We start from the raw sequence: 13,843 nt of genomic DNA, 5'->3' as shown, positions 1-13,843 counted from the left end.
AAAGTTATGCGCTTCTACATACAAAATGTGTTATTTAACTTAAAATCTGCAAAGTAGTGGAAAAGTGGAAATCAGCCACTTTTCACATTTATGAATGATGGTCTAAGAATTGAACACATAATCTGGCTCAGAGGAAGATAGAAATCATGTCTTTTGGCACTTTTTCTGGTGGTTTAAAGGTTAATACAAGGCTTCTTCAGCTTGCAAATGGTTGTCAGAAGCAAATGAAATTAAATGCACATAGTTTGTGAAAAAGTGTGATGCGCTTTTGAAATCAGCACCTCAAAATGAGTAATAAACAAGTATTGGAAAATATGATCCCGAGCGGTGTAATATAATTTAATTTAAAAAATGTAGCTAACTTGTAAAGTATTTATCATTTTAATATTTAAAAAATTTAAAACAAAAGCATTTTCACTAGTGGTCTCAGGTTTAGATCAGTAAATCTGTCAGTTCTTTTTTACAAAGTCTTCGGTCCTTTATAAATACTCATGTGCTCTTAATTTCTCTCTGTATCAGGTCACAACTGACCTCTACCAGGTTCTCAGCTCCTATAACTATACACTGGAGTGCAGAGGCGTTGTGAAAGTCAAGGGCAAAGGAGAAATGACAACCTACTTCCTAAATGGAGGACCCAACAGCAGTTAACACTCAGCGTCTGATATTCAGAACATTTTTGAGATGATATGTGGACGAGACGCTGTGGGCCAGCCTGCCAGGCTGTTGAAGGGCATCCTCTTGGACCAATCACAATAGGATTTGTTCGGAAACAGTCCTCAGCCAGTCTAAGAGTGGCCCCTTTGCACACTGAGACTTCCTATAGGATTAACAGAGGGCTTTGTCCCCGTTATTTAAGGCATGGAACAGCTCAGAAAGACGGCTCATCCTCAGAGACCAAAGAAACAAAGGAATCTCAAGGCATACAAAGCAGTTCTCCCGGTCTTATATTTCTTATATTGCCAAGAGAGGACAGATGAACTGCATTCACTGCACCTGGCTTTGGCGCTCTCAGGTGTAGCTGGACTGCGATCTTACTCCACTGACTGGTATCGGTGACTCCAAGACAAAACTGCATGAAAACACTGAAGCCAATATACCTGTAAGACACGTTTTATGTGTATATGATTCATCAGTGTATGTAAAGAGTTCTGTTCATATGGTGTTGTTGCGTTCAACACTGTCTAGGTGATATCACAGTAGATAGAGATATTACAATGAGCTAATATAGCTAATATAGAAGGTCATAGTGAGCACAGCAGCTCTACAAACCCTTTATGGTTTCCCGAACTTTGCTGCAGCGACTGTGGTTGTTACTGGTAAAGGAGCTAGCATTGAAAGTGTTACCTCTGAACGATCTAGAGTTGAGAATAAAGCCCCGTTCATGCCGCTGATGACTTGGAATAACCCAAAGTCATTCATTTTCAGTGTTGGGATTTGCTCAGGTCCAATTTAGACCAACCTGATGGAGCATGTCAATCTGTCTTCAGTCAGAAACTTTATTCGAGAATCATTTTGACTAAATTTTGTCCTTGCAGTCAGCCATTTATGTCTCTAATCGTGTGCAGGGTCAGTATTTAAAAACGATGCATATGACAATTAAATGCATGTGGACCCAAATAGGCCAGCATTTATGCTTTTGGCAAAGATAAATGGCTGTCCGCATTGACAAAGAGCACATACTGATTCTCGTTCATCTTTAACATGATGCATAATGCACTGTTACAACTTAAATACAAAAATATATTTTTCTTCCAGAATGTTAATTTTAGCAGTGTAAACTAGTTTGTTGTCAATAAGAAATGAGACTGAGCAAGCGAGCAACCAGTGCGGCGGATGGTGACATGCAAGTCGCTGGTGGCATGAACAGGGCACGACACTGTCTGTTCCAAACAAAAATTTAAAGTGAAGACACTTTTAAGGACAACGGTCAAATATGGCTGTTTTTGTATTTTTAACATTTTATATTTTGACTCCAAATGCCAAACTGTCAATGCTATTTTAGATTATATATTTTATATATTAATATATTAGAATGCTGTCTATAAATACACACACACACACACACACACACACACATATATATATAATGGGACACTACAATCCTGCACATTTGAACAGGAGGGAGAGGTTTTTAAGTGTAAATTATCAGTCACCCTTTTCTGTCGCTGCATCCATTCAGATAAAATCAGTAGCTAGCCTTGTAACCAAGTAAGCAGAATATGTTTGGCCTTTCTCCAAAAAGGGTTTCTGTATCCTGTCAAGTAAACTACAATGTAATTATGAGTAGAAAATGGATTTGCAGGAGGCGAAATGGCAATTGAGTGTTTCAGAACAGCCACAGTCGTTTAAAGCTTGGCAAACACATCTGCAAATATTGATTTTAGCCTTGCGTTTATAGTGCGTGGAACAACGAATTGGGATCGTCTTGGGATGATTCCGTTATGCCACAAATCTTTTTTGCACTGCAGCTTGACCAGCATTTCCTTCTCTCTCTCTCTCTCTCTCTCTCAGTTCAGTCTGATGGTACGACCCAATGAATGTTAATTTTCTCCAATGAGGCCTTTGTATGTAAGAATTGGAGTGTGTACACAAATTGGGTGCAAGTGTTTTTTTTTGTTTGTTTGTTTTTTGCTTTACCCATTTCAGATACAGTCAAGTATGATTATGATATAATGTGTTGGGAAGAAAAATCTGCATTTTCTCAAACATGTTATGAAACCGTAAACTATATTTGATCCTGTTCTAGATTCTCAAAACTTGGACCCAGCTGGGCTTCCAGAGTCATTAGGTCTGAAGAAAATGAGCGATTTCTAAAATAAAACTCCTGGTTGAATGTTTTAGTGTCATCATGGCACGTGTATGGTCTTTTAATGCTAGACGACGCAGTTGCCAGATTAATTCCTAAATTAAAAGTGAAGTGTGTATTTTCTGCGGCACCAAATGGGATTGGACACATTCCCTTTACGCCATTGGTCAGACGATAATCTAGCCCCGCCCTAAATTCACGCCATTGGTTGAGCCAGTGTCGGGATTCTCAAACAGCGAAGTTTTGACGGCGCCACTGAGACTTTTACTTTCATTTATGAATGGCTTAGAAGTAGGTATATCTGCATATTTAACTGTGAGGAGAAAGTATTTAAACATTCAAATTACACACTTCAGCTTTAATTCACTTCCTTGTGTTTGTTATCCAAACGAAAGCACTGAGGGAAGAGATGCCAAGTAAATAGCACATATGTCCTGCTGAGTAACTGGCATTTACTCCAGTGGAGCTTCATCTTGGGTTGTCTTTGCTTATCTGCCATGTCACAACTCAATGCTGTTTTATACATCCAAATAAACTATTATAATATTAAACTCATTCTGAAATCATGTAGTTATGGTTATTACAGTGCTTGCAAAGCAGCGCTTTTTGTTCTCTTCTCCACAATATTTGACATTTTATTTGGTTTTGTAGATGCTTTTGGTAATATACCTGAAGAAGTTCTCTCAAAAATTGCAATGCTGTCATTTAGTCGCCCTCATGTCATTCTCAGTCTGTTTATTTGCTTATTTTCTCTGTGGAAAATGTGAAAACGGACGTGGACTGAGGCTGTCTAGCTCAAAAAGTACAAACAGAGCAGCATAAAATAGGCTTGTGTGTAAATTGAAGGTGACATTAATGCAGGACAGAATGGTCATTTTTGAGTTAAGAATCTTAACTATTAAAAATGTAAACTACAGTGGCGTCGTTATAATAATATTTGCACACCGAATTGTGATTAGCCTTTTCCGTATTTAAATTTCAGATGATTGTGGATATCTGGACATCAAGACGATTATGCCAAAGGTAAAGTGCTGGCTTTCAGGAAATGCACATCTATTTTATGGCATTTTGACTTGACAAAAAAAGGAATGTTGTATTAAATATCCAGAAGGTGGCAGCAGTGCGCTTTCATTTTGCGCCCACAATAATCCTTATAATCCATGTTACCATGTTTCTGTACAAAAACTTTCACTGCTCTCCTTGTACGGATAGGTTATTAATTATTGTACACCAGTTTAAACATTTGTCTCTTCAGATTTTTTGTTTGATTATTCAAACTTTTAAATTGAGCTGTTTTCAGGGTTGTCATAAACAAAATGTGTCCAGAAATAGAGTTTAGAACAGAAACCCCACAGAGCGGCTGTTTGGTCACTCAAGCATGTTATAATTCACATAATTTCAGTGCACTTCCCCCACTGGCAAACCTGACCTTTTTTATCTTAATATGTGCCTCTGAAATACCCTCGTTTGATTGCACTTGAATTTAGTCTCTGCGTGTATCCGATCCGGTCAGTTTGACTGAGCAAAGCTGTTTTATGAAGCATTAAAGAAAGGCCATTGTGCTGGGTGTGAGAATGGCATTTCATTGACATTAAAAACAGTCTAATGGCCAAGTGGTTTGGGTTTGATCCAGCAGTCAAAAGGTTAGAAAGACCTGAGGCAAAAGCACAATGTCATAAAAATGAAAGAAATAAAAACTCAAATCATTTCTCACCCCGATAATGCAGTTCTGGAAGCCTTGAACCACAAAAGAGGAAAATTACATGGTGATTTTATTTGATTTTTTACTTTTAAATTTTTTTTACTTTTTTTCTCCATGTTCTTCAATTTATAAGATTTCTCTCTATTTTTTTTTCTTTGCCTCACTATGCCTCAAATAACACAAAAACAATATGGAGAAAAATCTGAAAAAATACAGAAAAAAAACCCTAATTGACTCAAATGTACTTTTAACTTATCCCCCCCCTCCCCTCCCCCCCTTCATTTCCCCCCTACTTTGTGGTTCAAGGCTTCCATTCACTGTAGTGTGCTATGCAACTATAAAATTAGATAAGCAGTGAACATAAGCTGGAAAAAATAACATCAATTTCACAGACGTCAGAAATGTACAGACGTTTCCCCCTCACTAAGTACAAATAAGCCTAAATGGGCTGCAATTTTCGCATACACAAAAGCATTCACTGCATCACCTGGAACATTACTTTAATTAGTCACGCTTCTATAAGCCAAATGACTTCTAATAACCACAATCACCATCATCATCATAACTGCAGCTCTAAGGATTTGAGAATAGCAACAAGTTTAAAAACTGGGTGAGCCTCTTAACACATATGACTTCAGTGACTTGGAAGCACATATTCAAACATTAATAATGTGCATGACAGAAACTAGTGTCAGCTACACTTTAAAACATTGGTGTTGAAAGAAATTTAACTTTGAAAATGCATGGAAATTTCAGAATTAATTACAAAGAAACAAGTAACACATTGAATTAAACATTACATTTTTAAGTAGTAAGACTAAAGTATTTTCTTGTAAAACTCCAATAATATGTATTTATAACTTTGTGTGTATCCCTACTTAGGTAGCTAAAATTTCATAAATGTGTAAAGTGCAAAAAAGAAAAAAGCACACAATCATACAAATCAAGGTTTTTACTGATGATTTCAAGACAGGGCCTTTCATCGGAGTACAAACAAACTGGCAAGGCAATGCACTTCTGCTGGAGAGAGAGCATTGAGGTACACTGCAATACAAAGACGCAGGTGCAATTTTTGATCACTGACACTTGGGGAAAAAAGAAATGCACACACATCTTTTAAAACCCCTTGACCCCTTAATCTGTCAATCATCCATTCAACCTGTCCTTTGCACAATGAAAGCAAACCACCTTGAATAGAAACAAAATAAATCATAACTCATTCATACCACTCAACATGGTCACTGAACAGACCCGTTGACAAAAGGCAGCAAACACAGAGGGGGAAAAAACAGTCTGTCTATTAGTGCGATTCCATTTCTCTCTTAGCCAACCACATTCATTTGCAGGAAGCACACCTGCAGGCAGCATAGACACTATTGATAAATAACACATCTGATTATGCTTTCAGGGCAGAGACGTCTGACTAATGACCACAAACACAGTGACACTCAAATTAGGCATCTATGAAAGCATATGACAAAACAAAAGTATGCTTTTGCATGAGTGAAATGTTACATTACTATTTTTTTTATAGGCAGCTATAAAAAGCCTTGCATACGAGTTGGCTTTAACAATCAAAATAGAGAAACCGTCATACAATGTGTCAACCAATTCTAAAATGACATCTTAAAGAAAAAGTTCACCCAAAAATGAAAAGTTTTAGTAATTTCTTTATTCAGTGGAACACGAAAGGAAACGTTTAGATGAATGTATAAGCTGTGATTTACCACAATAAAATGTGAATAATTACAACTGTCAAGCAAGAGTTTGTTAATGAACTACTAAACTAGTGAATAATAACTTACATTTTGGCCTGCCCAACTCTTCCAATAGTATTTTTCAATTAATTTAATTGATTTTTGGCATATGGATTTAAAAAACAACAACCATAATTTAAGAGTTATATGCTATTAACCAAACCAATCAGTGAATTTAATCATTAAAAACTTTAATTTGAAGCAAAAAACTATTTGAAAATCAGACAAAAAGACAATATAAAGCACTGCAAATTACAATAAAAAAAAGTTGATTTAGTATTGAGAAAGTTTTGCTGCAAAATATTCATCTGTATGTAAATACTTAATTTTTTTTTTATATTTTAAGTAGATGCTTTTGTCTGAATTTAATTCTTTTTAAAAAATCTTCTACAGAACCTGTTCACCATGGATGTTGACTGAATGAAGGAAAGCCATGTGAACATTGCTCAAGAAATGTAAGAATTGTAATTTCTGGGTGAGCTGTCTCTTTAAGCCCTGATGTCAATTAGAACAAAAAAATAACTACAACTCCTCCCTATTGGAAAATATATTAACTGTGCACATCTGATTCATCTGCTAATGCTTCCTTCAATATTTCATGCACAAATCTAATACTGTGCGCTTATGAAGTCTCTGTTATGAACCTTTTGCATCAACAAGAACACCAGTTTCTCATCTGTAACCTCAACTGGATGTGAAACAGCAGGAAGTGTACAATATCAAAATATTTAGTAAAACCTGCTTCACAATCCATAGTTCTTTTGTCTTTAGATGGGTGGGAACTGGTTGGGGTTGCCATGTTGGGCTACATTACGCAGTCTTAAAAGAGTTCAAGGGGTCAAACGTTGTAGTCAGGTGATTTGCCCTGCGGTTGTCTCAGATGGATCTGCAGAGTGATGAACGCTCCCACCGTCACGTGAAAGAGGATCTGCCACATGTTACGGAGTTCATACAGATACATGTTACATAGGCAGATCATAGCAAAGGCCAGGAATGACTTGATGTTCCTCCAAACTGAGAAGTAGGCGAACAAGTAACACTATATATAGAAACAGAGACAAGAGGAAAACATTTTTAAGCAGGAAGAAGAAAATTCAGTACAAGTTTTGTTTTAAGAATAGATCTAAAAGAATGCAGTAAGGTATTTGCCCTACCATTCAAAAGTTTGGGGTTGGCCTGAAATGTTTTTTTTAAATAAATCTCTTACGCACACCAAGGCTGCATTTATATGGTGAAAAATACATTATAAACTGTGAAATATTATTACAATTTAATGTATGTGTTTTCTATTTGAACACATTTTAAAGTGTAATTTATTCGTGTGATGCAAAGCTGTTTTTTCGGCAGCCATTAGTCTAGTCGCCACACTTTTGAACAGTAGTGACTATTCTGAAAACAAATCTTAATATATTAATATCAATTTTGCTTCTCAAAGTAAATATGATAAGGTTGTTTAAATATTTTCACTGGGAAGCAAGACAAAAATACTGATTATGAAAATTATTTTTTGTGTGCAGAATAAGGGTTTTGAAAACCCACCGCTAATACTCTACAATACTAGCTGTTTTTTGTTTGATGCTAGTAATGTTTCTCCAAATTTCCAGATTCCGCTTTTACACAACAGTGAGGAAAAGCCTGATATATTAGCATTGGTTGGTCAGACAGAGACAGAGAGCAGAGGAAATGAAGCATGGCAGGCCAGCAGATCCTCACGGTCTGACTGCCATCACTTACCTGATACAAACAGGCTGCGGTTCCGAGGAAAAAAGCAATTACGTAATTAAAGTCTTCATCCTCGTTCTGCAGATGAAGCAGAAAAAGAGGAAAGACAGGGTGCTGTGTTAAAGAGTGAACAAATTACAACAGGAAGCCATGTGCTAAAACAGAGGATGAATTACTAGAGCCAGGACTCGAGTGCTCACTTATCAGTGCAATATACAAAGCCAAGCAAAACTGTTGTGTTTATGGAAGAGGAAAATCCCATTACACCAAAGTGCAAAGTCTGACAAATTATTCAAGAGCACTGGTACTATCCATTAGTTATGATTTATTATATTACAATAGTACTTACACATTTAAAAGAAATGTTTAGTCCAACGTTTTAATCAGTAAAAGAAACAAAGCCTAAAATAAAGTGCCAGCATTACTATTAGTGCACGATTTAAATTACCTGCAATACGCTTTCTATTGCATGGACTCCCCGCAGCAAATTAAGAGCGCCGCACAGGACACTTAGGACGCAGGCGACGATACCCGACAGGGTGACGGCCTCCAACATTTGATTAGGAGCTGCAGGAATAAATCAAGCACAAAATCTGTGTCAGAATAACTAGATTTTAAAATTTGCAGATAGAAACCTGCGGTGCAAAACTCTCTGGCTGTTCTGAGTACGTATGTGCTCGGGGTCTTTCAAAATGTTCTGCTTCTTGAGAACTAAAGGCAAGTATACATGTGTTCACAGTGTGTTCCCTACCTATGCCTTTATATTTAGACTGCTTGTGTTGTGAGAAGCCGTTGATTGATCCAATGTCCTCCGCTGACAACTGATAAGGAGGCCGGAGCTTGATCTCAGTCTGCATGTCGGCCAGATTAATCTTGGTGGAGAGAGAACGTGGGCTGTTGTAACGTTGCTTGGTTTTCCGAATGAAGTTATCTGTCAAAACCATAGAAACAGCACAGTATGAATGCTTCAAGCACATCGTGGTCTATATGTTACAAATGGCTTCAGTGCATTTCAAATACCATTAAATAGAAGGTCTTTAGGCTGCATTTATTTTTTATTTAGATGAATCCCAAAGATTCCTAGCCAAAATGGAGCCTCATAAGTAACTAAATTAAATGTTCCACATAAGATGCAACTCCATTAATGTTCTCCATGCGAATAATGCTCTTCAAAGATTCAACTAATGGCGAAACTGCCCATGTAAAACTAATTTAAGCAGTATTATTATAAATATTTTTCAGTGCTAAATAAAATGACCTGAATTGAATGAATTGTCCTTATTCTTACTGGCAGATTCCTAATCATTCACTGAACTGCAAGTTATTACTACTTTCAGTGATGTCCATCTCTAAATGAATCAAGTTGTTCATAAGGCAATATGTAGTTGAAGATTATGTTAGAGTTGAAATTGAGTAATAAACGATATTTCGATAAAAAATTAAACCCGTATAGAAATATAGTATACACTATTGTTCAAAAGGTTGGGGTCAGCAAGTTTTTTTTTTAAAGAAATTAATATAATAAATATAATTTTAAATAAATATAATTACAAAAGTGATAGTAAAGACATTTATTAAATTAATATTAAATGCTGTTCTTATGGACTTTCTATTCAAAGTATCCTAACAAAATGTATCACCGTTTCTACAAAAATATTAAGCAGCACAACTGTTAGTAAAATTGACAATAATAAGAAATATCTTTTGAGCACCAAATCATCACATTAGAATGACTTCTGAAGGATCATGTGACACTGAAGTAATGGCTGCTGAAAATGCCATTGCAGGAATAAACTGTTTAAAATATAAAACTGTTATTTTAAATTGTAATAATATTTCACAATATTACTAAGACTGTTCTTTCAACAACATTAAAGGGGTGGTTGATTTCACTTTTTTAAAGTTAGTTAGTGTGTAATGTTGCCGTTTGAGAATAAACAATATCTGCAAAGTTATATCTGCAAAAAATAATGCCTTTTTTTTTTAAACTAAGCATTAACACGTTAGACTGCACCCCATAAACACAATCGAGCCTAGAAGAAAATAACAATCAACCACCCTTTTAATACATCCTACTGACCCCAAACTTTTGAATGGAGGTGTAAATAATAAAAAAATAATTTTAGAATTAAATTGTATTAAAAACATATTTTAAAATATAGATAAAAAATATAGTCCCCTTGTGCACTGAGAGATTTCTGTCAGAAACCTGTCCTAATGCCCTCTAGAAACTCACCAAACTCAATGAAAGAGAAAGGCCTCAAAGCGCTGTTGATCCGCTTGGTGTCATATGTGACAATGAACTCTCTCTGAAGCTCATCCAGGAAGCTGAAGGCCAGGACATTGGGATAGCTTTCTGTGCAAACCATCAAGTACCCGACTCCAAGAGAGCTTGTGAAACTATGGAAAACAAGACGTGTAATAGCTTACATCATACTTGCAGAGTCAATTTCATTTAAATAATATTTACAGGACATCTGCCACAAATAGGGTGGGAAATGTGAAATGCGTTTGGTCTCGTACTGTATCGCGTATCTTGTCAGTGTGTGCACTTGCTTGGCCATTTTTAGTTGATAAACAGGAAAGTGGGTCCAGCTGAATTGAAATGGTGATTTGTTGGATTGGTATAAAAAAGGTTATTATACCGCGGCAGGCGTTGTGTGAAGCCCTCTTAGTGTGAAGACCGAAGAGTGTAAAGACCATCAACTCTACCGTACGACTCCACCGGGCAGGGTCACCGGCAAGGGATAGAAGTATCGCTCTTTATTTTAGTTTATTCATTTATATATTTATTATTGAAATGTGGTTATATGCATGTGTCAATTTTATTTAATTTATTTATTTTCTTAAATATGTGGGTATATAGTATTTATAGAGTTGTAACTTTTAGTTTTAGTTACTTTTTCTTATTTGTAAGTCGCTTTGGACAAAAGCGTCTGCTAAATGACAAAAGTAAAGTTAAGTAAGTAAAGTAAAATGTCTTTCAATGAACATGTAAGGTCAATTCAAAGACCTGAGAACCACACAACCATTGCGTTTAAAATCAGCCTTTACACCTGTTCCGGATCTGTATGTTCACAGAGTTCTCTTTGAACACTCTTTGTTTCCCCTTTGAGAACAGTTTAGTGGCTCGCCTCAGGAAAGAAACTTTGTCAGTGTGTCTCTTCATGTTAACGTCTGTTGGAGAGATGAAACAATCCATTGAGTCACTCCAGAGCCTGCTTGTGAAGTTAGCAGTGATGAATAGCAGCCAGGCTATGAAATGGTCACCCCTGGGTCCCTCAGTGTAATGCATCTGAATTAGACCTTGATGAAGGGGAACTTTAAATTTTACATCAGAACTGTTGGCAGTCTGAGCGGTCCACCCTACTGTGTCATTTGTTTTTGCTGGGATTTTTTAATTAAAGGAATGGTCACCCAAAAATTAAAAATCTGTCATCATTTAGTCATTCTAAAATCATTCCAATTCTGTTTCACAGAACACAAAATGAGATATTCTGAAGAATGTTACAGCCATGGCTGTAGCCAGGCTTTGAAAATTAGTGAGGTCCGGGGTATGGGGGTGTTAAAAATTGTGCTATAAAAACTCCTACAAATAAAACTGATTATATACACTATAAACACTTTAAAAGAGACATGCATGTAGATGTTTGTGAAAGATATTGTCTCTGTTTTGGAGGGATGAAAATTTTTAAATCATATTTATTGCATTACAATTTATTAGTACTTTACTGTGAGGTGGATAATTTTATCAGCTGCTTATTATTCATGCAACAATACATATTACTGTTATAGTTTTCATTAATAATAATTGCTGTATAGATGATAACTTTGTCTAGTGCTCTTATAAATGTTTTTAGCACGACTTTGTGAAAATTTAACTACTATACTGAATGACATAACAGACATCTCTTCATGGCTAGTGTTTCATGGCTATTTCATTTCATTCTGTAACCTACTTCTACAGATCTGTGAACTTAAATACTACTGTTTTTGACAGTGTTGATAACGTTTCTGACAGATAATATCATGATATTTGTTTGCGTTTCCCTTACCATTATCCTGTCAGCAATAACCTGTACATGGGCTTTTTTGATTGGTGTCAGTTTAAGTGCCAGCAATGCAGTGTTGCCAGATATTGCTATTAAAACAAACAAAATCCGAAAAATAAATAAAAATAAACCACAATTATTTCAAATGTTTTGCAAATAAGATAAAGATATCGCTGACCCTAAACTGCAACTTCCCACTTTATTAACTTTCTAAAGCAGGGGTAGGCAACGTCGGTCCTGGAGTGCCGATGTCCTGCAGAGTTTAGCTCCAACCATGGAAAAAAAACCTCTCCTGCCTGTAGGGCTGGGTATCGTTCAAAAATTTTCGATACCGGTTCCTGAACGATACTTTTTTTCGATACCAATTTACCAATTAAATTATTTTTGGAGCTTGACAGCCCACAGTCATCATACTGAATGCTTTCAATGCATGAAAAAATAAGCATGAGGGTGAGAAATTATGACAGAATGTACATTTTTCAGTACACTGTTTCTTTAAGTGCAAATTTATCAATATATTTTCACACCAAATTGAATTGTATTCATGCACGCTCGCTTCCCTATTTAACATATAATTAGTTCTGATTGACAGTTATTAGAGATATAACAAAGTGTTTGCTACAATCATAGTTTTCTAAGGTGAAAAAACTATACTGGAAGCTTGAGATTTTAGCCAGAAATACATGGGTGTGTCTGAGAGTTAGCTAATCAATTAAAATAAGTTCATAAGGGGGTTGCAAAAAACATGATTCAAATTCAAAATGTATTATTTGGCTGATTAGCTCAGTAATTGATTCAAATAAAAATTATATTTTTTTGCAAGGAACATCATGCATACAGCAATGTCATCAAGTATAAATGCATTTCCAGTGTAATACACTGCAAACACAGTTTGTTTAACACTGAACCATGTAATATAATGTAAAAAAGCACTCAGTTTTACACACATCTGCATTAATATTGCAATGATAACTCACTTGATGTTATAAAGGCCAGATCTGAGTGAGGAGCGATCAGGAAACTGGCTGAGTTTTTTGGACAGACCCTTGAGATGTTTCTTAGTCTCCTGAAATCCTTTATCCTGTTCATAGTCTGTGGAGGCTGAGAGTGGTAAACCGTCCCTCACTCTCACCACAGACGCAAACAGCACCATAGACATCTTACAGGCAGCTCAATGGACACCTGGTACAAAGAGAGAAAACCAGTGCAGATAATACACACACTCAAGGTTTTCTGCTAACAAATTAGAATATGATATACAAAAGTAGGAAACAAGCACAATAGATAAAATCAATTATTTTCATGCAGACTCATGAAATCTGGAGCAGTCTGCTAGGCTAATAATAACATTAGCATGTTCGCTGGATAGCTTGTCAACAGATCACATCTGCTGATTGTTATATGCAATGCAAAGGCATATATCTGATTATACAGCCTTATAAGACTTTAACTGAAAGCAAATCATTAAAAATACACATTGCAATTATACACAGTGATGTGGAGTAGATATCACTGTTAACGTTACCACAGCTAGACTGTTAGCAGTATGATATTAAACGACTCTTATTGTATGCATTGTCACTGTTCGCTGTACATACCTACTGACATAAATATATTGAGACATTATAATCCTTTTTGAGATATTATGCTAATATAGTATCGTGATCGCCGAGTTCTTCCTGCGAGTCTCATAGCAGACGCTTCTGCTCACGTTCGATACAGCTTCGGGCAATTTCGTCCATCTTCGTCGTAGTTCGGCTTTGTTCGGCACAAACTCGGCTGTGTGTGCGTCTGTGTGACGTGG

The 13,843-nt window shown here is 36.2% G+C and overlaps 2 protein-coding genes across 2 annotated transcripts in view; one reads left to right on the top strand and one right to left on the bottom strand.

Annotated features, from left to right (window-relative positions):
* The window catches only part of LOC306876441 (adenylate cyclase type 5-like), a gene marked incomplete at its 5' end in the record, with an annotated part of 74,836 nt that extends 71,990 nt beyond the window's left edge, over nt 1-2,846 (top strand). Inside the window, one exon of the mRNA XM_079427607.1 lies at nt 520-2,846. Coding sequence (XP_079283733.1) covers nt 520-648 — 129 coding nt within the window. The 3' untranslated portion in view covers nt 649-2,846. The remainder of the gene's footprint in view (nt 1-519) is intronic.
* Nucleotides 2,847-5,446: 2,600 nt separating this feature from the next.
* On the bottom strand, nt 5,447-13,843 carry LOC306875838 (vesicle-trafficking protein SEC22a-like). Its single transcript, XM_079426582.1, has 7 exons — nt 13,638-13,843; nt 13,017-13,221; nt 10,224-10,387; nt 8,739-8,918; nt 8,436-8,554; nt 8,000-8,065; nt 5,447-7,304 (listed from the first exon to the last, which is right to left on the bottom strand). Exons 2-7 carry the CDS (start codon nt 13,196-13,198, stop codon nt 7,104-7,106), a joined length of 912 nt encoding a protein of 303 aa, XP_079282708.1. The 5' UTR covers nt 13,199-13,221; nt 13,638-13,843; the 3' UTR covers nt 5,447-7,103.

The sequence above is a fragment of the Barbus barbus genome, assembly GCF_936440315.1.
Source record: "Barbus barbus genome assembly, chromosome: 10".
NCBI lineage: Eukaryota > Metazoa > Chordata > Actinopteri > Cypriniformes > Cyprinidae > Barbus > Barbus barbus.
Note: the sequence above shows the minus strand (reverse complement) of the source record. Positions and strands in the feature narration are given on the sequence as shown.

Coding starts and splice junctions, on each gene's coding strand:
- LOC306875838 (XM_079426582.1), bottom strand. CDS start 13,198: ATGTCTATGGTGCTGTTTGCGTCTGTGGTGAGAGTGAGGGACGGTTTA. Junction 10,388..13,016: donor TCTGGCCTTTATAACATCAA/GTGAGTTATCAT, acceptor TGTTTTCCATAG/TTTCACAAGCTCTCTTGGAG. Junction 7,305..7,999: donor CCGCAGCCTGTTTGTATCAG/GTAAGTGATGGC, acceptor TTCTATATATAG/TGTTACTTGTTCGCCTACTT.